General features: G+C 41.4%; 1 protein-coding gene across 1 annotated transcript in view; it reads right to left on the bottom strand.

Annotated features, from left to right (window-relative positions):
- The window catches only part of ptar1 (protein prenyltransferase alpha subunit repeat containing 1), a gene marked incomplete at its 5' end in the record, with an annotated part of 37,932 nt that extends 13,946 nt beyond the window's left edge, over window positions 1-23,986 (bottom strand). Inside the window, 5 exons of the mRNA XM_084176326.1 lie at window positions 29-269; window positions 6,305-6,409; window positions 15,557-15,623; window positions 21,369-21,538; window positions 23,901-23,986. Of these exons, the coding sequence (XP_084032452.1) occupies window positions 29-269; window positions 6,305-6,409; window positions 15,557-15,623; window positions 21,369-21,538; window positions 23,901-23,986 (669 nt within the window). The remainder of the gene's footprint in view (window positions 1-28; window positions 270-6,304; window positions 6,410-15,556; window positions 15,624-21,368; window positions 21,539-23,900) is intronic.
- Between the last annotated feature and the right edge of the window lie 307 nt (window positions 23,987-24,293).

Consider the following 24,293-nt stretch of genomic DNA (forward strand, 5'->3'; position numbering starts at 1 on the left):
GGTAGACCTAATCGCGTCCTACTCCTACCTTCAGGTTGCCCTGGGCCATGTTCTGCAGGACCCAGATACGGTGCGACCAGGCGTTGTAGTTGCTAGGGTAGCGGCCAGCAGCATCGGCGCATACCTTCATCTCGTCGTGTAGAACCCTGTGGAGGCGCTCACTAATCCGCGTCCTCTCTGCTGCGTCACGCAGATCACCGTCCTCCTGCTCCTTCCTGTCCGGGCTGGGGGGAGAACACTCCCGTAGAACCTGATGTAGTACCCAGCGCCTAGTAACACAGGGGGAATGTTTCGTTATATACACTGACTGAACACACACACGCACCTCAAATATCCTCGGCTCTCAAAACAACAGCCCTAAACCCAGAACCAACCGAACCTAAGCATCTGGTTCAACAACAGAGCCAGGACAAAAGGCTTGGATAACATCAATACAAAATGGCTACTTCAGTGAACTATCAACTGCCATGGCATTCTCAGTATGCATGGTGCAACCACAGCCTTCTCAGGCTGCTAAACACTTTGCTGGCCAGATGAGGGGTCATTTTGGGTCAGTCAGATCATGTCCTGTACACACTAAATATGGCCATATACACACCTTGACTTTCTCCACATTTTGTTGTGTTATGAAGTGGGATTCAAATGGATTTAATTGTCATTTTTTGGGGGTCAACAATCTACACAAAATACTCTGTAATGTCAAAGTGGAAGAAAAATTCTTACATTTGAAAAAATATATATACTGTACCAGTCAAAAGTTTGGACACACCTACTAATTCCAGGGTTTTTCTTTATTTTTACATTGTAGAATAATAGTGAAGACATCAAAACTATGAAATAACACATATGGAATCATGTAGTAACCAAATAGCCACCCTTTGCCTTGATGACAGCTTTGCACACTCTTGGCATTCTCTCAACCAGCTTCATGAGGTAGTCACCTGGAATGCATTTCAATTAACAGGTGTGCCTTCTTAAAAGTGAATTTATGGAATTTATTTCCTTCTTAATGCATTTGAGCCAATCAGTTGTGTTGTGACAAGGTACGGGTGGTATACAGAAGATTACCCTATTTGGTAAAAGACCAAGTCCATCTCAAATAAGCAAAGAGAACATCTCAAATAAGCAAAGAGAAACGACAGTCCATCATTACTTTAAGACATGAAGGTCAGTCAATCCAGAAAATTTCAAGAACTTTGAAAGTTTCTTCAAATGCAGTCTCAAAAACCATCAAGCACTAGATGAAACTAGCTAGCTCCCCTACCTCTACGGAAGCACAGTTCCCGCTCAGCCCAGTGAAAGCTATTTGCTGCTCTGGCACCCCAATGGTGGAACAAGCTCCCCCACAAGGCCAAACTCCCCCACAAAAAAGCTCCCCCCCCCCCACACACAAAAAAATGGGGGTTGTCCCACTGGCTATCATAAGTTGAATGCACCAATTTGTAAGTCGCTCTGGATAAGAGCGTCTGCTAAATTATGTAAATGTAAATGAAACTGGCTCTCATGAGGACCGCCACAGGAATGGAAGACCCAGAGTTACCTCTGCTGCAGAGGATAAGTTCATTAGAGTTACCAGCCTCAGAAATTGCAGCCCAAATAAATGCTTCACAGAGTTCAAGTAACAGACACATCTCAACATCAACTGTTCAGAGGGGACTGTGTGAATCAGGCCTTCATGGTCAAATTGCTGCAAAGAAACCACTACTAAAGGACACCAATAACAAGAAGAGACCTGCTTGGGCCAAGAAACACGAGCAATGGACATTAGACAGGTGGAAATTTGTCCTTTGGTCTGGAGTCCAAATTGGAGATATTTGGTTCCAACCGCCGTGTCTTTGTGAGACGCAGTGTGGGTGAACGGATGATCTCTGCATGTGTATTTCCCACCGTAAAGCATGGAGGAGGTGGTGTTATGTTGTGGGGGTGCTTTGCTGGTGACACTGTCTGTCATTTATTTAGAATTCTTAACCAGCATGGCTACCACATCATTCTGTAGCGATACGCCCTCCCATCTGGTTGGGCTTAGTGGGACTATCATTTGTTTTTCAACAGGACAATGACCCAACACACCTCCAGGCTGTGTAAGGGCTATTTTACCAAGAAGGAGAGTGATGGAGTGCTGCACCAGATGACCTGGCCTCCACAATCCCCCGACCTCAACCCATTTGAGATGGTTTGGGATGAGTTGGACCGCAGAGTGAAGGAAAAGCAGCCAACAGGTGCTCAGCATATGTGGGAACTCCTTCAAGACTGTTGGAAAAGCATTCCATTTGAAGCTGGTTGACAGATTGTCAAGAGTGTTTAAAGCTGTCATCAAGGCAAAGGGTGGCTATTTGAAGATTCTCAAATATAAAATATATTTTGATTTGTTTAACACGTTTTTTGTTTACTACATGATTCCATATGTGTTATTTCATAGTTTTGATGTCTTCACTATTATCCTACAATGTAAACATTTTTATAAATAAAGAAAAACCCTTGAATGAGTAGGTGTGTCCAAACTTTTGACTGGTAGTATATATATATATATATATATATATATATATATATACATACACACAGTGGGGAGAACAAGTATTTTTGTGTGATTTTGTTGTCAGCACATTCAACTATGTAAAGAAAAAAATATTTTTGCATTTTATTGCATGACATCAGTATATGATACATCAGAAAAGCAGAACTTAATATTTGGTAGAGAAACCTTTGTTTGCAATTACAGAGATCATACATTTCCTGTAGGTCTTGACCAGGTTTGCACACACTGCAGCAGGGATTTTGTCCCACTCCTCCATACAGACCTTCTCCAGATCCTTCAGGTTTCGGGGCTGTCGCTGTGCAATATGGACTTTCAGCTCCCTCCAAAGATTTTCTATTGGGTTCAGGTCTGGAGACGGGCTAGGCCACTCCAGGACCTTGAGATGCTTCTTACGGAGCCACTCCTTAGTTGCCCTGGCTGTGTGTTTCGGGTCGTTGTCATGCTGGAAGACCCAGCCACGACCCATCTTCAATGCTCTTACTGAGGGAAGGAGGTTGTTGGCCAAGATCTCGCGATACATGGCCCCATCCATCCTCAGCAGTCGTCCTGTCCCCTTTGCAGAAAAGCATCCCCAAAGAGTTATGTTTCCACCTCCATGCTTCACGGTTGGGATGGTGTTCTTGGGGTTGTACTCATCCTTCTTCTTCCTCCAAACAAGGCAAGTGGAGTTTAGACCAAAAAGCTCTATTTTTGTCTCATCAGACCACATTACCTTCTCCCATTCCTCCTCTGGATCATCCAGATGGTCATTGGCAAACTTCAGACGGGCCTGGACATGCGCTGGCTTGAGCAGGGGGACCTTGCGTGCGCTGCAGGATTTTAATCCATGACGGCGTAGTGTGTTACTAATGATTTTCTTTGAGACTGTGGTCACAGCTCTCTTCAGGTCATTGACCAGGTCCTGCCGTGTAGTTCTGGGCTGATCCCTCACCTTCCTCATGATAATTGATGCCCCACGAGGTGAGATCTTGCATGGAGCCCCAGACCGAGGGTGATTGACCGTCATCTTGAACTTCTTCAATTTTCTAATAATTGCGCCAACAGTTGTTGCCTTCTCCCCAAGCTGCTTGCCTATTGTCCTGTAGCCCATCCCAGCCTTGTGCAGGTCTACAATTTTATCCCTGATGTCCTTACACAGCTCTCTGGTCTTGGCCATTGTGGAAAGGTTGGAGTCTGTTTGATTGAGTGTGTGGACTGGTGTCTTTTATACAGGTAATGAGTTCAAACAGGTGCAGTTAATACAGGTAATGAGTGGAGAACAGGAGGGCTTCTTAAAGAAAAACTAACAGGTCTGTGAGAGCTGGAATTCATACTGGTTGGTAGGTGATCAAATACTTATGTCATGCAATAAAATGCAAATTAATTACTTAAAAATCATACAATGTGATTTTCTGGATTTTTGTTTTAGATTCCGTCTCTCACAGTTGAAGTGTACCTATGATAAAAATTACAGACCTCTACATGCTTTGTAAGTAGGAAAACCTGCAAAATTGGCAGTGTATCAAATATCTTGATTAGATAACTATTAAACTGCCTGAGTCAATATATGTTAGAATCACCTTTGGCAGGGAATGCAGCTGTGAGTCTTTCTTGGTAAGTCTCTAAGAGCTTTCCACACCTGGATTGTGAAACATCTGCCCATTATGCTTTTCAAAATTATTGAAGCTATGTCAAATTGGTTGCTGATCATTGCTAGACAACCATTTTCTTGCCATAGATTTTCAAGCAGATTTAAGTCAAAACTGTAACTCGGCCACTCAGGAACATTCAATGTCTTCTTGGTAAGCAACTCCAGTGTAGATTTGGCCTTGTGTTTTAAGTTAATGTCCTGCTGAAAGGTGAATTCATCTCCCAGTGTCTGATGGAAAGCAACATGAACCATGTTTTCCTCTAGGATTTTGCCTTCGCTTAGCTCCATTCCGTTTCTGTTCTACTCTGAAAAACTCAGTCCTTAACGATTACTAGCATAGCCATAACATGATGCAGAGCGGTACTCAGTAACATGTTGGATTGGATTTGCTCCAAACATAATTGCTTTGCCATATTTTTTGCAGTACTACTTTAGTGCCTTGTTGCAAACAGGATGCATGTTTTGGAATATTTGTATTCTGTACAGGCTTCCTTCTTTTCACTCTGTCAACTACAATGTCGTTGATCCATCCTCAGTTTTCTCCTATCACAGCCAATTAAACTTTGTAACTGTTTTGCCATTAAACTCTGTAACTGTTTTTAAGTCACCATTGGCCTCATGGTGAAATCCCTGAGCGGTTTCCTTCCTCTCTGGCAACAGTGAAAGCATGTTAAACACAATGATTGCACACAGAGTGAGTCCATGCAACTTACTATGTGACTTGTTAAGCACATTTTTACTCATGGACTTATTTAGGCTTGCCATAACAAAGGGATTGAATACTTATTGACTCAAGACATTTCAGCTTTTCATTTGTAATTAATTCGTACAAAAAATATAATAATAATAATAATTCCGCTTGTGTGTAGGCCAGTGAAAAAAAATCGTTAACTATTTTAAATTCAGGCTGTAACACAACATGTGGAAAAAGTTAAGGGGTGTGAATACTTTCTGAAGGCACTGTAGAAAACCACCATTCACCATGACCATGTCTCAGTGTTAGCCCACTGTGACATAATAATCCCTGTTCTCATGCTACAGCTAGAGGATGTAAACAAACTGCTGCTGGAATCTCCATCTGGAACCTCCCCTCTCCAGTAGGCAGCACATGATGACATGATGCAACAATTCCTGCAGAACAACAGCCATGCCCTTGCATAGAGCTGATGCTAGGGAGTGTCCTCCCTCCCCCTCACCCTCTCTCCATTATTGCCCCTCCGTTTCTACTCTATACCCCTCACCCTTCCTCCCTTTTCACCCTCTCTTTCGCCCTCCTTCTACAATATGCTGAATGAAACCAGGGTCAGGCCATTGATGATCATGTGACCCTAATCTCCCAGGGTCCCTTGGGGCTTGCAGGGTGGCAGGTAGGAAGGGTGTCTATCTGATGGGATGTGATCCTATGGCCTCCCGGCGGGGGCTTGGTCTTGATCTAACATGACGGGGGGCGGGGGGTAAACTGTGGGAAGTAGGCTGGCTTGGCCCAGTGACCGTCCGTCTCTCAAAGGAGATCTCCCCACTCTCTCTCACTCCTGTGCATACCTCTGTTTCTCTCTCTCTTTCTTATTCAGTCTTTCTCCATCCTTCTCTCTCTCTCCACCACCACCCTCTCTCACTCTCCCCCTTTCTCTCCACCCCACACTCTCTCGCTTTCCTTCTCTCCTCCTCTCTCTTCATCCCTCATTAACTCTCTCCATCCCTCCCTCCCTCTCAGCTTGGGTTAGTGGTGGTAAATTGCATAACTTTATTCCATCATTAATATTTCAACAGATTTATTCTGTGGCCTGGTTTAGAGCCGAGCAGGGACTCAGCAGAGGCAGTAAAGATTGGACCTGTTTAACCGTCTGTGTGTGTATGTGCGTGTGACGTGTGTAAGTGTGTGTAAGGGTGTGTGTGTTTATCGGACGTGTGTGTATGTGTTGTGTTTAAGTGTGTGAGAGGATTTACAGTGGAACCTATAAATGCCATCGTTTTAGAGGCACTAAAATACTTTGGTCCACTGGTGACGAAACATGCATCGTAAAATCGTTTCAGTTTAATATTTTTAAAATATTGAATGTGGACACACACACATGCAGGCACCCATGCACGCGCACGCGCGCACACACACACACACACACACCCCTCTCCAGTCCTACCTGTGTATCCATGTCTCGGGGCTCTTGGGGAACTTGGTGAGGGCCAGTTTTCCCAGGTACAGGTCTCTCTCTGGATTTAGGGCTCCGCATTGCAGCAGCTCCTTCCTGCCAAAAGAGACAGAAGAGAGGAACTATTCAATGACTGTCAATCTCAATGTTCCCTACCTAATGTGAATGTTATGTTACTGCATTGGGCACATTTGTGTGCATGCTATTTGCATACTTGTTTTGTTTTATTAATCACTCGACTAAATAACTTCTCACAGGAAAAAAACGTTATTTGAATTGAATTGATCAAAGTTAGGCCTGACCCTCAAAGACACTTAATGTACAAGGTCGAGTCTACCCAAAGCAAATACATTCACAGGCTAAATAGCCTACACCATGGAAGTGCTGACTACTTCTTTATTCTCTGCCAAATGAGCAAATGTTTGAAGAAGGCTTAATTAAATATACCAGGCAACGATTAGGTAAGTGACCTTGACAGTTGGATACGTATTTGGTATGAAAAAACGATTTTACCAGGGTGTTGTCTTTAGCCCTATTCGCACGGGACTAGTATTACTGGAGAACGTTGGTTATGACAGAACCCTGGAGTTTTTTTTTCTAGGCCTGAGGATATTTTAATAAGTCCGGGCCATAACAGGCTACACTGAAAACTTGAGCTAGGTTCCCAAGTTTGAGAAAATATATTTGGCATAGAGTCACCATAATATTTGATTTGAGGAAGTGGGATCATAATCATTAGGATATTTTAGCGATCCGCAATAGAATACGCCCCAAATGCCCCCCAGCCTTCAGATGTGAGCTAAACAGCGCACTTGATATTCGTTTTAGGCTATGTATGAGAAAGTGAACTTGTAATTTCCAAACATTTAGCTCAGTTGTATGCTGCTTTGCGATCTATTAACAGCAAGGTTTGCATTAAATAGGCACAATATTTTTTTATCATGCATTTGCCGTTGTTCAATTCATTCGCACAAAACGTAGAAACAAAACCATTCACTGTGCAAGTTGATACATGTAGGCCTTTCATATAAAGGCTATGCGCAGCACTTTGTTAAATGTATCTAATCAATTATTGTTTTCTTGCTCAAACCTCGAGCAACACCTGTCAAACTCAGACATTTCTCTCAAAACACAGGGATGTTGTTTCACACGGGACTAGTATTATCAGGGGACTTTGGAGTTTGCCAAAAAAACTGTAGGTTATTCTGGCTGGAATTGTTACTCTCCTGCCATGTAAAAATGACTGACATGGCGGATTCGGATGGGACTAAAATTACAGAAGTGGTTGGTGTTTTGTGCTTGTGCACATCATTACATTACCTGACCTCCTCCAGTATAACTTATCCCGTCCGAATAGGGCTTTTAAAGAAAGAACATGTGTCTTAAAGGCCTTGGTCCACTCTGTAGTCAGAGGAATAATACGTTGAGCTGACTCAGGGCAATAGAAGGGGTTTGAGTCAGGTCAATGTCTAAAAGGAGATGTCACCCACAGAACAGCACCAACACCTCACAGGGGTGAATTCCCAGACACAGATTAAGCCTAGTCCTGGACTAAAAAATATTCTCAACTGAGATTCTCCTTTAAAGTGTGATTTAGTCCAGGAATAGGCTGAATCTGTGTCTGGGAAACCAGCCCACAATCACAAACCAGTTCATTCATCCTTAAAATGCCACCCTGTAACACAGTGTTCTTCAACCCTCATCCTGGAGACCAATACAGGGTTTATATTCCAACCCAGCACCAACACACCTGATGATGAGCTGAATCGGTTGTGTTAGTGCTGGGCTAGAACAAAACCCAACACACTGTAGCTCTCCAGGACGAGGGTTGAACAACACTGCTGACTGATGTAATATGTAAATCCATTGCAGTGTTTGGTTAAAAGGTGATATTTTAGCGCCATCTCCTGGCCAAAACTGCAAACACATGGTTGAGGTATCAGGTATAGCCCCAGGTTTCAAACAAGTGGATTTAAAAACAGCTGCTTCAGATGACTCATATTCCCTTGACAAAATGAACTGCACTATGCTTATAAGAATGAGAATCACTGTCTGATACAATAATCAACTACCAAGTCAGACATTGAGGCCAGGCCACAGCCAGTCAGGTGACAGGAGGCCTAGCCTGCTGTGACACAATAGAAAACAGAACAGCATGGACAGAGAAGCCGGCCAGCAGGACACAGTGACTGGACCTCCCAAACAGACCTACAGTAGAGCTGGGCAGAGCTGGGCTGGGTAGAGAAGCCTAATGGACAGAAGTCAAATATCGAGGCCAGCGCAGTATCAAGTCAGGTGACAGAAAGCCTAGCATATTGTCATATAGATGGCAGAGCAGCAGAGAGAGACATAGAAGCAGGTCAACAGGACACCGTGACTGGACCTCCTCCTGAACCCCAATAGACCTACAGCAGAGCTGAGCTGGGTAGAGTTTGCATCCCAAATGGGATCCTATTCCCTACAGAGTGCACTACTTTTGACCAGAGCCCTAATAGCAGGGTAGAGGGAAGCCACCTCTAGTTTCTCTCTGATGATGGGCCATATGTGGGTCACTAGCATGCATTGCCTCGTTAGTTCCTGACTGTACAACACATAGGACAGTATTATTCTGACATGAGATCAGGGCACGTCACTTGAATTTTTCGCAAAGGTCCCCCATTTACATTAATGAATGATTTACGCATTAGTTAAGCATGCATATTTAGCCAATGTGAAATGGCTAGATAGTTAGTGGCTAATAACTGGATAATTGCTTTATTTGCCTCATAAACTAATAGTAAATCAATAATATTGTTTGTTCTACCTCTCATACAGCTGTGGTTGAGAATAGCCTATGCTATAGACTTTCATTCTTGTTCTTTTTGAAAGCGGCTACTTTAGGACAACACCCTCTTAAACTAGAATATTTTGGAAATAAGTTACTGTTCATAACTTTAAAAAGCTACAATATGTAACCTTTTGGGCGACCTGACCAAATTCACATAGAAATGTGTCATTATCATTCAACCCAAGTCTAAGAAGCGGTAGATCTGTTCTATGTGCGCTATTTTTATGCTTCCCATTCTTAAGTTTTGTTTTTCTGTCTTTTGCTTTCGGTTTTGTACACCAGCTTCAAACAGTTGAAAATACAATATTTTTGGTTATTGAACATATATTTCACAGCGGTTTAGATGGTAAAATGACATTTGTCACATAAACTGAAATTAAACTATTAGAATATTAGCAACCAGGAAATGGCGCAGCGACTTCTGCATATTGCAACCTTTAACTTATCTTAAAGCGTTTATAATAGGCTTAGTAGGAGGATATGTTACTGGCAATTTGGTTTTCAACCTTGCATTGAGGAATTTTCCTGGCCTGCATGGATAATTTATTTCTTAATAAGCATAAACTTGTCATTCGATTTTTCTATAGGCTATTGACATTGTTCTCTCTCATTATTAGTCCCCTGGCTACCTTACGTTTTTAGGCTATTCCAACAAGGTTTTGAGATGTAACTCTGTTGCATTCATTGTTTTATTGGAAGAAAGCCATGCATAAAACGATGAAAGCGTAGCCAAATAGCCCAAAGTCATATTCATAGCCTAGAATGGAGAACGAAGGGAACATAGTCTAAGTTTTTAAAAACAACTAGACAAGATAGTTATGATAGTTTATTATATATTTTTTGTAAAGGTTTAGGCTATAGCCTGAGGCCCATGCATCTGACAGAAACAATATTTTCTGACTGTACATTTTGCACTGCTTTGGTGGAATTCTCCGCTTTGTCTAGACTACATTCCTCTCTTGCGTTCTGTCTAAATCATATTTGTTGAAATAGGCTACAGCAAATAGGAATAGACAAATTACTCGGAATGTCACTTGTGCACTGCGAGACTACGTCAAGTTCAAATAGGCTAAACCATCGTCTGTCACATCACAATGTCATCACCATCGACGAAGGCTAACATAATATCGCCCAATCCTAGTTCAGAGGGTTACTGGTTCGAACCCATGTTGGGGCAAGGAGGGGGAAGGAAGCAATACTGTTACACATGGTTATCTCAACTCCGAATTCATGGGTTGCAGCTCCGTCACTCTGTCCCATTGTTGCCATTGTTATGAACGTTCTACAGACGCCACAGCATTGGTGCCCAAAAGTACAGTGATGCCCAGTCATTTTGAATGGGGGCTAATGACTGTTAAGTCTAAATTACACTATAGTGGCCTTGAAATACACTGAACAAAAATATAAACGCAACATGTAAAGTGTTGGTCCCATGTTTCATGAGCTGAAATAAGAGATTCCTGAAACTTTCCATACGCACAAAAAGCTTATTTTTCTCACATTTTGGGCACTAATTTCTTTACATCCCTGTTAGTGAGCATTTCTCCTTTACCAATATAATCCATCCACCTGACAGGTGTGGCATATCAAGAAGCTGATTAAACAGCATGATCATTACACAGGTGCACTTTGTGCTGGGGACAATAAAAGGCCACTCTAAAATGTGCAAATGGTGGTCACACCAGATACTGACTGGTTTTCAGATCCACACCCATACTTTTTTTTAAAGGTATCTTTGACCAACAGATCAGTATTCCCAGTCATGTGAAATCCATAGATTAGGGCCAAATAATTTTTTATCAATTTACTTACATGAACTGTAAGACTTTACTTGGCTCATCGCATGAGGCTTTACTTGACTCATCGCGCAATAGCGACTCCTTGTGGCGGGCCGGGCGCCTGCAGGCTGACCTCGATCGTCAGGTGAACGGTGTTTCCTCCGACACATTGGTGCGGCTGGCTTCCGGGTTAAGCGGGCGGGTGTTAAGAAGCGCGGCTTGGCGGGTCTAACAGGTCTGTGAGAGCCGGAATTCTTACTGGTTGGTAGGTGATCAAATACTTATGTCATGCAATAAAATGCAAATTAATTACTTAAAAATCATACAATGTGATTTTCTGGATTTTTGTTTTAGATTCTGTCTCTGACAGTTGAAGTGTACCTATGATAAAAATTACAGACCTCTACATGCTTTGTAAGTAGGAAAACCTGCAAAATCGGCCGTGTATCAAATACTTGTTCTCCCCACTGTATGTCTTCATCAGCGCCATTGACAATTCAATGAGGAGAACGCTTAGAATGTTCACAACGATATTGTGATGAAACGTGCAATTCAAGAATAGGGCCCACAACTGAATACAACCTATAGCTGGCCAAGATACAGTACATGAACAAATGCATGTGGACACATGCTCGTCAAACATCTCATTCCAAAATCATGGGCATTAATATGGAGTTGGTCCCCCCTTTGCTGCTATAACAGCCTCCACTCTTCTGGGAAGGCTTTCCACTAGATGTTGGAACATTGCTGCGGGGACTTCCATTCAGCCACAAGAGTATTAGTGAGGTCAGGCACTGATGTTGGGCGATTAGGCCTGGCTCGCAGTCGGCGTTCCAATTCATCCCAAAGGTGTTCGATGGGGTTGAGGTCAGGGCTCTGTGCAGGCCAGTCAAGTTCTTCCACCGATCTCGACAAACCATTTCTGTACAGACCTCGCTTTGTGCACGGGGGCATTGTCATGCTGAAACAGGAAAGGGCCTTCCCCAAACTGTTGCCACAAAGTTGGAAGCACAGAATAGTCTAGGTTATTGGATATTGTAGTGTTAAGATTTCCCTTCTCTGGAACTAAGGGGCCTAGTCCGAACCATGAAAAACAGCCCCAGACCATTAATCCTCCTCCACCAAACTTTACAGTTGGTATACGGGCAGATAGCGTTCTTCTGGCTTCCGCCAAACCCAGATTAGTCCGTCGGACTGCCAGAGTCTGTCAGGAGTTGCTATGGTAGGTGTGGTGTGGAATCAGGCGCAGGAGGCAGAAGTAAAGTCCAACAAAAATACTTTAGTAGATATCACAATAAATATCCAAAACCAGCCCGGAGGCGAGAAAAGCGCGCACAGGCGTATACAAACGGGCGCAATCAACAAGTGCGTAATCTACTCCTAAAACACAAACAAGGAGGAAAGCACAAAATAGCGCACCAAAATACATGCAGCGCAGCAACACGACATGGAACAATTACACACAACACCTAACTAACAACAAGGAAACTAAATAGGGTGCTAATTGAGACATAACACAAAACAGGTGTGACAAACAGACAAAACCAATCAAACAAGAAACATAGAGCGGTGGCAGCTAGTACTCCGGAGACGACGACCGCCGAAACCTGCCCGAACAAGGAGGGGCCGCCTCGGCCGAAACCGTGACAGAGTCCAATGGCGGCGAGCTTTACACCACTCCAGCCGACGCTTGGTGATCTTAGGCTTGTGTGCGGCTGCTCGTGCATGGAAACCAAGCTCCCGACGAACAGTTATTGTGCTGACGTTGCTTCCAGAGGCAGTATGGAACTCGGTAGTGAGTGTTGCAACCGAGGACAGACAATTTTTACGCGCTACGTGCTTCAACACTCGCCGGTCCCGTTCTGTGAGCTTGTGCGGCCTACCACTTTGCGGCTGAGCCGTTGTTGCTCCTAGACGTTTCCACTTCACAATAACAGCACTTATAGTTGACCAGGGCAGCTCTAGCAGGGCAGAAATTTGACAAACTGACTTGTTGGAAAGGTGGCATCCTATGACGGTTCTACGTTGAAAGCCACTGAGCTCTTCAGTAAGGCCATTCTACTGCCAATGTTTGTCTATGGAGATTGCATGGCTGTGTGCTCGATTTTACCCACCTGTCAGCAACGGGTCTGGCTGAAATAGCCGAATCCACTCATTTGAAGGGGTGTCCACATACTTTTATATATATAGTGTATCTCCAGAAGGTACAAGTTGGAGAGTAGAGACCAACCGATATGGGATTTTTGGGTCCGATACTGATTTTAGGGAGGCAAAAGTCACTGAATCACGATATATCAGCCGATATATCATTTTTTGGGTGAAATGAAAAACATACCTTTTTTTTACACAAATTGTGTTCTAACGGATTAACAGATAACATAAATGATGATTTCTTAACAAAATATTTAAATTAACATTATTTCAGAACATTTTATTTGCAGAACATTTTATTTGTGGTTTACAGGATATCCACCAAAAAGAAACTATATCCTCTATAAATACGACAGTAAACTTGTTTAGTTTACCTTCTTAGGTACAACTTAAAGATGTGTCTATCTATGGCAGTGGATATGAAGTATGCAAAAGTGTTTGTGCTAAACCACCACAAGGGGTGGCTGGCTGAATGAAACTTTGTTTCAAAGTAAATCTGAAAATGCACTGTTCACAAGTTCACAAATAAGCATTGAAATGCAGTAACATGCTGTTCCTAATCTCAGCATTTCTCTTGAGCAGATTTACTACAGTGTTTACAACAGGTCATGTAAAGGTCATGTAAACAAACACCTTATGGCAACCTCGCAATGAGAGTAAGTTATGACAAGCACAAGCTAGCTGTTCATTACAACAATGTTTTCCCACAGAAACCATACGTACATTACACTGTTATTCAATACAAAATGTATTGGCTATACATTTCAACTGCAAATGGCATGTGCTGATGACTGAAAACGTTTATGCAGGCAAATGCTTGCCGCACTGGTTTTAGTCACACGTTCTAACTTATCTAGCTAGCAAACGTTAGCTAGTTATCTCATCATGAATGTAAGCACACGCCTTAGTGATAAATCTGCGCAAACTGTCAAGCTTTTTGCAGATTATATATTTCGGAAAACTAACTAAACAAGCCCACTAGCTAACATAATAGACAGTAACAGTGTTCTTTTTGTATCAAGGACGAGTGTTCACTTTGGCGCCAGTCCAGTGTTAGCACATAAGTAGAACAGATTGCTAGCTAGCTAAGCTAACTACCTTGCTGGCTAGCTAGCTAAGCAAACAACCTTCCTGGCTAGCCAGCTAACGTTAACTTAGTGTGAATGTGATGAGGACAGGGCTGCTTGCTTGGTGAAGTGTTCTTTTGATTATTTACTTATTCATATACGCTGGCTGTGGCAAGCTATTCCCCGTCAAACTACCATGCCTACTCTCTCTCACGTTGTGACCTAGGGCTGAATGATGTCCGGCACTCTTCAGGCAACCAATGATATTTTCAAAAAATGACTGCAAACAAGCAGACGTATTTGTTTATTCTATGTATATAATATCGGTGCCTTATCTGTGGAATAAAGACTGATATAAATATTTATGTGAAAGGCTAATATCGGCCGATATCGGTCAACCGATTTATCGGTCTGGCTCTATTGGAAACGGAATGTCTTGAAACCCTGATAAAGACAGCCTGCTGTCGAAACATTGATAAATAAATTATTGCAATTATTGTTAAGAAATTATTGCATCAAAGCTACCAGTGTGTGTGGCTTTTCCTTTTCTTTTGAAGGAGAGTGAATGTCTAACATCAAACCGTGAGATTTAAAGAGCTAGAAAGAAGAACAAAAGACTGAAGCAATGAGAGACAATATTCGGAAAGTATTCAGACCCCTCGACTTTTTCCACATTGTTACGTTACAGCCTTATTCTAAAATTGATTAAATACATTTTTTCCCTCATCAATCTACACACAATTCCCCATAATGACAATGCAAAAACAAATATGAGGAGACTCAGCGGAGGTTCAAACAAGTACAAAAAACAGCTTGGCCTAATTTCTTCAGAGCAGCTAAGAATTCAGGGTAGTTAATATTTCAACACAGTACTGACTGAAGTGTTCTAGAGAATGTCATTAAAAAAACAGCCTCTGAGATCAAAAGGAATACGTTTTGTTGCATGAAGCACTTATATCAAGGAATCTTAATGTTTTTTGTCTGTTTGTCTAGCTGATAGGGAGTAGGCGGACGGAGTGGGTCTATTTACAGGACTTTGTTATTGTGTGTTATTGCAGCCACAACATATACACACATATCGTATCCACAATAGGGCCGGGACGATACTAGCATTGCAATGTTTTTTCCATGGCAAAAATGAAAACACGAAGCAGACCAAATGCTTTGGTCCTTTAAAAACCTGCTGTATGTAGAATATTGTGTGCTATAGCTTGGAAAATAAATAAATGTGACTCTGGATGACAACATAATGATGTTTGTTTCCAACATTATGTCTGCTTTCCTAAAGAAGTTGAATCCGCTTCATGTTTTATTTCCTTTCCACGATACAAATGAGTATCGCGATACTGGTATCGTCCCGGCCCTAATACACAACACAGCTGGGCTGGTGTGAGCTGGAGTCATTGGCTGGTGTCCATACCTGACATTCCAAGCGGTGGTAAAGTCTGGGTTGAGCAGCAGCAGAGTGCAAGTGATGTCCACCAGAGCTTCAAGAGGGAGAGAGAGAGACAGTTTAGCATATCAAATTATTATTTGAAGTACAAGTAAAGCGGTCTATAATGCCCATTTTGTTTGCTACAATAAATGTTGGCCGTTCAAAAAGGTAATGAAAGGACCAGACCACTTGACAATTTTGACACATCCCCAAAAGCTATATCGGTTGACCGATATTATCGGGCGATATTTGCCTTTCACAGAATTTTTTTTATCGGTCTTTATTCCACAGATAAAGCGCCGATATAATGTACATAGAATTAACAAATACGTCTGCTCATACAGTTGCCGCAGATCTATCATTCAGGCCGTGCTTACATTCATGATGAGATAAGATTGTTAGCTAGTTAATTAGAACGTGTGTGACTAAAACCAGTGCAGCAAGCATTTTCCTGCATGAACGTTTTCAGTCATCGGCACATGCCATTTGCAGTTGAAATATATAGCCAATACAGTTTGTATTGAATAACAGTGTAATTTACATGATGGTTTAATTTCTTTTTTTCTCGTAATGAACAGCTAGCGTGTGCTTGTCATAAGCTTTCATTGGGTCGTCACTAGTTACAAAAAAATAAAATAAAATAAAACAGCCACAAAGACATAAACTCCGGCTATTTATAAAATGTATCTTCTTAAAATGTGATTTTAAACATACTGCTAACCTTATGCCTAACCTTAAATTAAGACCGATATCACCCATTCTGACTTTGTGGCTGTGTTAACTAGTGGAAACCCTTTCATTGTGAGGTTGACATAAAGTATTTCTTAAAATGACCTTTGACTGTTGTAAAGCACTTTAGTGAATATTCTCAATGCAAATGCATTTCACTGAACTTTCACTGCATAGGTTGTATACAGATTTACTTTGAGACAAAGTTTAATTCATTCAGCCCTTCTTGTTTATTAGTGTGCTTGTGGTGATTCAGCATAAACACTTCTGCATTCTTATCCACTGCCATAGATAGGTACAACTTAAAGCTGTGTCTAAGAAGGTAAACTGAACAAGTGTTTTGTATTTACTTACGTATTTATAGAGAATATAGTTGTTTTTTGGTGTAAACCACAAATAAAATGTTCTTAAATAATGTACATTTGTATATTTAGGAGCACAATTTGTGAAAAAGGTATGTTTTTCATTGCACCTCCAAAAAAACATATTGGTAATCGGTAACTTTTGCCTCCCTAAAATCAGTATCGAATGCAAAAATCCCATATCGGTCGGGCTCTAATGCCAAAGGTGCTTCAACAAACTACTGAGTAAAGGGTACATTTACATTGGTAAATGTGATATTTCAATTTTTTGATCTAAATTTGCAAACATTTCTAAAAACCTATTTTTGCTTTGTCATTATGGGGTATTGTGTGTAGATTGATGAGGGAAAAAAACAATTTAGTCAATTTTAGAATAAACCTGTAACGTAACAAAATGTGGAATAAGTCAAAGGGTCTGAATACTTTCCGAATGCACTGTACCTCAGGACTTCAGAGTACAGTAGCCCTTACTATCAACAGTGAGGAGCCCCAAAGCAAGCAGCTGTACAAAGTGTTACTTTCCCTGACTGAAAAGCTGCAGGTATGAAAAGCCGTTGATGGCATCTCCTGCCGCTCTGCCCTTGAGTAAGGCACTTAGCTCCTAACTGTTCCACGGGGTGCCGCTGCACCATGGCTGACTAGTGTGCTTCCATCCACTCGAGGTATACATCAGGGCTTGCGACTACCTTTTTTTCTCACTGTGCCAAAGTGCAATTTCAACTGTCCCAAACTGAACTTCAACCGTCCCAAAATGTAAATACATATATTTTTGATGTTTTGATATGCCAACATGGTTCTAGGTCATTTGCAGTGCTTTTAAAGTAATTGGTGTATTTATGAGATGAATACAGACAGTCTTCATTACATCAACTTAATTTGTTAAAAAACTACTTTTTGCATCTTAATGAAAACAGACAAACATCCATTACATTATTTATAATAATAATTTATTAATTGAACATGCTAACCACATGTATACAATATATCTAAGAGGGACCAACGTTATTGTGAACTAGTTACTGAATAAACTTAAGTCTGAGATATTAGTGACTCGTTCCAAGAAACTAGGCATATGTCGCACATCACTACTTTACAGGAGAGGCATTTGAATGTAAACATTAATTTTTTATCAAAATACGTTTTTATTCAGAAAGGCCTTCTGGAACATGTGAACTTTCATGTACCTTAATAACAAACTTGTATTCCATCCATAAATACGAATAAAATTGTTAAATTACGAACCTAGTTCGTTTAGCCACGGAAAAAGACAGGAACCTTCCCGCTATCCATGATTGGCTGAGATAATGGATGGGCTGGACATGCCGTGAGATGAATTTGGATTGGTCTGCCATGTAGCAGCTTCTGTCTATAATGTGAGCTGTTCAGTATGTGTTGACAGTCCTTTCCACCGCACCGTTTTTGAAAGATATAACGTTAGCCATCGGGAACTACAAAAGTTTTGCTACTTTTCTCAACAACATTGAGGCCCTGAATATAGCAGGCACTATCGACAGATCAGTTGGAAAAAGTGATGGGCTACTTTCTGCACACGCCACGGTCAGTGTGAACCAGAGTGACTTGACACAACGCTGGCCAAACAAGATGTAGCTACAGTCTGCCGTGAGAGTTCATCCACGTATACGGGTAAGAGTCTAGCTACATTTTCAGATATACGTTTCTAATTTTGTCAGAAAGTCGTTTTTAAAGCGTACTGTTAGTTAGCTAGCAAACGTTAGCTTGCTGGCTCGCTAGCTAACGTTATGTGTATGATCTGTGTAGTAATATTATTCAATCAGAAATCTATTTGCATTGCTAGTTATAGCCTAATGTTAGCTAGCTAACATTGAAACTAGTTTGTTAGCTATAGCTACCTGCAGATTCATACTACAGCTATGACAATGTTTGTATTAGTAGTAGTATGAGTTGGGATTATACCGGTACATTGTTTATCTAGCTAGCTACCTAGCTAAATACATGTCTAAACAAAAGACTCCACTTCGGCCGGATTATTACATGACCCATCAAATTAGCCAGGTGTGTCTGGGGGTGATTATGGCCATCTATTGTATTTCATGAACATGTGTACATGTCTAGACAATAGTGACCCATCCACTTAGCTAGATGTGGCTGGGGGGTGGTAAGCATAATCTAATAATGATACAATAATTATAAAATATTTGTACCTGGACACTTTCTGTTTTTGATATTGCTACTATGCAAGTAACCACTTCACTGTACCATTTACACCTTCTGTATCCTGTGAATGTGACAAATAAACTTAGATTTTATTTGATATAGCGTGTGTCTACCACATGGCCTCACATGTGAATCCTTAAAGAGATGGGTGGGGCTAAGGTTTAAGAGGGTGTGAACGATGCTGAATGGGTGTAGACAATTTATTTAGACAAAGAAGAGCGCTCCAGTAGGTGTACCAAAACATTCAAGGGCCATTTTCTCAAAAGTGGGGTTACATGTTTATCAACTTTATCAACTTTCAAAGCAGAATTACTTTCCCATTGTTCCTCAACTACAGTGTATAATATACCATTTTGTAACTCTGAGTCTCTACTTTTATCCAATGTAAAAAAAACACAATTTCAAATGTTGCTACATAAGACCGAATCGAGGTGGTCGGTCACATTACATTCCACCACCAGCTGGCCCATTAAACAACATAACACAACAATATACATTTACATTTTAGTCATTTAGCAGACGCTCTTATCCAGAGCGACTTACAGTTAGTGAGTGCATACATTTTATTTATGTTTTTATTTTATTTTATAAAATCATACTGGCCCCCCGTGGGAATCGAACCCACAACCCTGGCGTTGCAAACGCCATGCTCTACCAACTGAGCTACATCCCTGCCGGCCATTCCCTCCCCTACCCTGGACGACACTGGGCCAATTGTGCGCTGCCCCATGGGTCTCCCGGTCGCGGCCGGCTACGACCACTGCGCCACTTGGGATTTACAATAAAGAACAGGTGTGTGTGTGTGTTCCCCAGCGTTCACTTTCTTTGCTTCACCCCTCCCTCTTCAGTCACTGAAGAATGGTCGCCTTGACCTTTTTGAGTACCACCACTTGCTAACGCCCATTGCCTGAAATGATAGTTTTGGGACACCAGCCACTCAGATTTTTTACCAGCTAAAATATTTTTCTTCGCTAGAATTACACCAACAAAACACAGAAATACGGATGAGCATGCTTTGAAATGTTTCTAAAACAACAAATGTATTACTAGTAAGAAGTAATGTGGTATAAAGTAGTTTAACCAAAATATCACAGATGAGACAAAAAATGTCACCTACCCCTTTACGGGCGGGAGGTTACCATGGTAGTACAACTCGAGTCATGTTTGTGCCTGTGAGATTGAGAGTCTGACAAGTATCCGCGTTGCTTCTCTTCCCTAGCAGTTGAAACTCAAACATTGAAAAACAACCTAGCTTGTGAACAAAACAATTCAAATAGCCAAGGACAAAGTCTCACTTCAGTTTCAAGAAAATTAAACACATTTCTATGCCTGTGCGCACTCAGCTCTTCACGTGCGCACGCACAGCCCCAAGCCAGGCAGTGTTACAGCACGAGGCAGAAATTCTTTGCACATTTTACAGTGTGCATTCAGTTCAGGTCAGGGAGATCCAACCATATTCTCTAGAATACCATAGTATCTAGCCATAGCCTACAGACAATGCAAATGCCTCAGCAACTCCCAGCACTCTAAATCTCGGCTCCAGGCCGACGGGCCCGCAGACAGGCTGGAAGAGAGTAAAGTGTGCATTCTAATAGGCCTATTTGCCCAACATTGGAATGATATTCTAATATTATACATTTCCATAACCTAAATAATTACATATGCGATGCCAAGCCAGCCATATCATTGTTTGAAACCTGGACGTTTTACATAGCCTATCTTACCTTGCTTTTAATAGCCTACAGCCAAAATCCCACCATAGAAAAAAAGCGAAGATTTCCTGATATGCCGTTGAAACCAGCATTTCTTCTTCTACTGTCCAAAGGCAGTAAGGCACAATCATATTGTTGCATCTTCAGATATTCCCTCTTTCTAAGTTTCTACCATTAGGCTGTATATCTATCTCTGTCACATCATAAAAACTGCTCGCATCAGGTGCGTGTTTGAGAATGGTGTTCTCCCGTAATTGCATTTTGGAACATTCACGCATATGGCCGAGACAACTGAACACATTGCTGCGCTTGTAATGTGAATTATTCATAGTTTATCAACTTTTAAGCCAAATGTTGTGATCTGTTTAATCAGTCTTGTCTTTCTGTTTAAACATTTTAGTATGGAACCACTGTTGTATGCATTTTATATTTTTCAAGTCTATCATATGTGGGAACCCCTTCAAGACTGTTGGAAAAGCATTCCTTGTGAAGCTGGTTGAGAGAATGCCAAGCGTGTGCAAAGCTGTCATCAAGGCAAAGGGTGGCTACTTTGAAGAATCTCAAATATAAACTATATTTTGATTTGTTTAACACTTTTTTGGTTACTACATGATTCCATATGTGTTATTGAATAGTTTTGATGTCTTCCCTATTATTCTACAATGTAGAAAATAGTAAAAATAAAGAAAAACCCTTGAATGAGTAGGTGTGTCCAAACTTTTGACTGGTACTGTATGTGTGTGTGTCTCAGTGGACTGTAAGGAAACTGGATAAAGAATACATCATTCTTCTTCTTACCTTCCCTGTCCAGCCACTGTTTGCGCTGCCTGTAGAGCAGTAGTTTGTTGTGGACGTAGGGTAGCAGGAACTTGACACACCAGCTCTCCACTCCCAACTTGTTCTCTACCAGCACAATGGGGCTGCGGTTATACCTGGCCTCAGGACACAGGATCAGACCTATCTCATCACTAGGAAGGGGGAGGGGGAAAGAGAGTGTGTGAAAACCTGCATGCTCATTGCTCTAACACAACAACAACACAAACACACAGACACACACACGATCTCAGATACCCATGCTCTCTTACATGCATGCTCACACTCACACATACAGTAATAACCTTTTAACCTCAGTAAGAACCCAGCAATAACCTCCACCCCTGTCTGATGGTGGGTTTTATTCACTGCCTGGTTTAGGGAGTAGGTACCCTTGTATTTCGCCTAAATGTGTCTCTAGTTGAAGGAGCAGAAGCACACTTTAGATGCCCAACACAACACTGGTCTGGAGGACGGGGCACAAGCCTTGTAGAGAGCAGCCTAGTTTGCACAAATGCATCTCCAGAGAGTCTACGCCTCACTGAGCACACAGCAGAACTGGTTTGCCTCAAACTGCGGTTCACGCACACACACACAACCCCTTTGCAGCAGGGCCATGTTCAGTAAGCAAAATGGATTGGAACATTTCAGGTAGAAATGTCACAAATAGAACTGGAGTGATTCCTTATTCTACATGTCAGAGAGGCATGTTTGTTTTACTTTATTTTTTTATGGATGCGACCAAATCATTGGCTGGTGCCACCAACTGAAAAACGTATCAGCGCCACTAGGGGAAAATGTTAGTCTGGAACCCTGGTGTGTGCACACAGCACAGCTCAGTATAGCGCTCAGCACAGGTCACTCACAACACAAGACGGATCGAGCCTATGCACCTATTCAAACACTACAAATCAGGCTTAGATGTTGTTTTCATTGAAGGATTTTCTTGCCCCGTAAAAATGCCTTTACCTTATAAAGTAGAAATGTACTCAGTTCAAAGAGGTTATTATACCTGCGTATGTTCTATTTCTGATTAAGTGGAACTGAACTGTGCATCAAATTTATCTTTTACATTCCGTTGTGCCTTGTACTGCATAGCCTCTTTTGATATCTCTCAAAAGCGCATGGTGGTTATGAGCTTGCTGCCAAAACAAGGAGATGCTCAGCATCAAAGTTGAAGCATTCACACCCTGTTCTTAAATGAGCTACAGAATGTAGGCCAGTTCTAATTTAGAACACTCAGGCAGATAAGCTTCTAAACAGAATACATCTAGCGAGCTGACACTCTTCTAAGCCCAACAAGGCATTATTTACCATGTTATTAGACCAAGTAATAACATGATCATTATTAGATATGATTAGCTAGCAACTTGGAAAGCGTAGCTACAAAGACAGTAGCTATCTCAGAATGAGTTGACTGATATTAACCCATTAATCTGATTATGTCATTACCAGAGCAGATCTCCATGGAATCAAAACAGCAGGTGTGAAACCTGACAGGTTTTTGAGATAAGATTATAAATAAAACATATATGAATCAGAGAGCCAAACTCAGCAGTAAAATCTGGGGTGAAGGATGACAACTATACTCAACAAAAATATAAATACAACATGTAAAGTGTTGGTCACATGTTTCACGAGCTGAAATAAAAGATCCCAGAAATGTTCCATATGCACAAAAAGCTGAGGAGTATTTATATCTGTAATAAAGCTCTTTTGTGGGGAAAAACGATTTCTGATTGGCTGGGCCTGGCTGCCCAGTCATGTGAAATCCATAGATTAGGGCTGATTTAATTTATTTCAATTGACTGATTTCCTTCTATGAACTGTAACTTAGTAAAATCTTTGAAATTGTTGCGTTTATATTTTTGTTCAGTATAGTAGTGACAAGATCTGGATATAAAAGTGACAGACCTCATTTCTGTACTTACTGGCATGAAGAGGAAGGAATCTGGAAATGTAACTTCCACATAACAGTCTATGACATTGCATGCGAGAGAAGAGTCGCGAGCCAAGGACTGTTCCAACAGTATTTGGCTGGCTATATACTTTAATATGTGGTCAAAACAAGCACTTTCTGATCACGTGATTTATGCATGCCATTCCAGAACTGGGAATAACAAGGCTGTGTTTACTTTTTCTGCAAATCAAGTAGCTAGCCTTCTTGGCTACTGTAGTTAGCTAGCTACTAAGTGGCAAACAAATTCCACTGCACTGTCAAATATATATCCTCTGCAACGTGTGGCTAAATGTATGCAAATATACAAGCTAGGTAAATAGCTAGCTATTTTAGCAAGCATATGCTATCCTCCGGGCTCTGGCTAGCTTTTTATCCTGAATGTTAGCTAGCTAGCTGAACAACAAGCTGTGATGGTTAGATAGCTATCATTAGCTGCGTTAGCAAGCAAACGAACGTTAGCTATCTCGTTAGAACACCATGCCATGATTAGTTTGCTGTTATCTTGTAGCTAGCTAATCGTACTCGTTATTTACAATAAATTGGATATAGCTACGTACATGTGGGGATTTCTCTTGAAGGCATTATTGATATCTTTTACAACTCTCTGGACCAAGACATCCATCTCCTCCTCCGACTCTGCCATTTTTGTGCACTGATGACGTCAACGAATTCTCTCAAATTCATCCGGGTCATTAAAAATGAACACACTAGGAAAAGTGCACACACAGATAGAATAATGGTTTAGTTATAAAAAATATTTGCTGCACATGTGTAAAACAGGTTTCACCATGGTAACATTGTAGCAACATTTCTTACAACGTCACTAGTTACCACAGCCACAAATACATAAACCCCGCCCATTTCTACAATGTATCTTCTTAAAATCTGATTTTAAACCTAACCTTAACCTTAACCACACTGCTAACCTTACGCCTAACCCTAACTTGAAA

Source organism: Coregonus lavaretus (genome assembly GCF_964263955.1).
Source record: "Coregonus lavaretus genome assembly, chromosome: 14".
Classification (NCBI taxonomy): Eukaryota; Metazoa; Chordata; class Actinopteri; order Salmoniformes; family Salmonidae; genus Coregonus; species Coregonus lavaretus.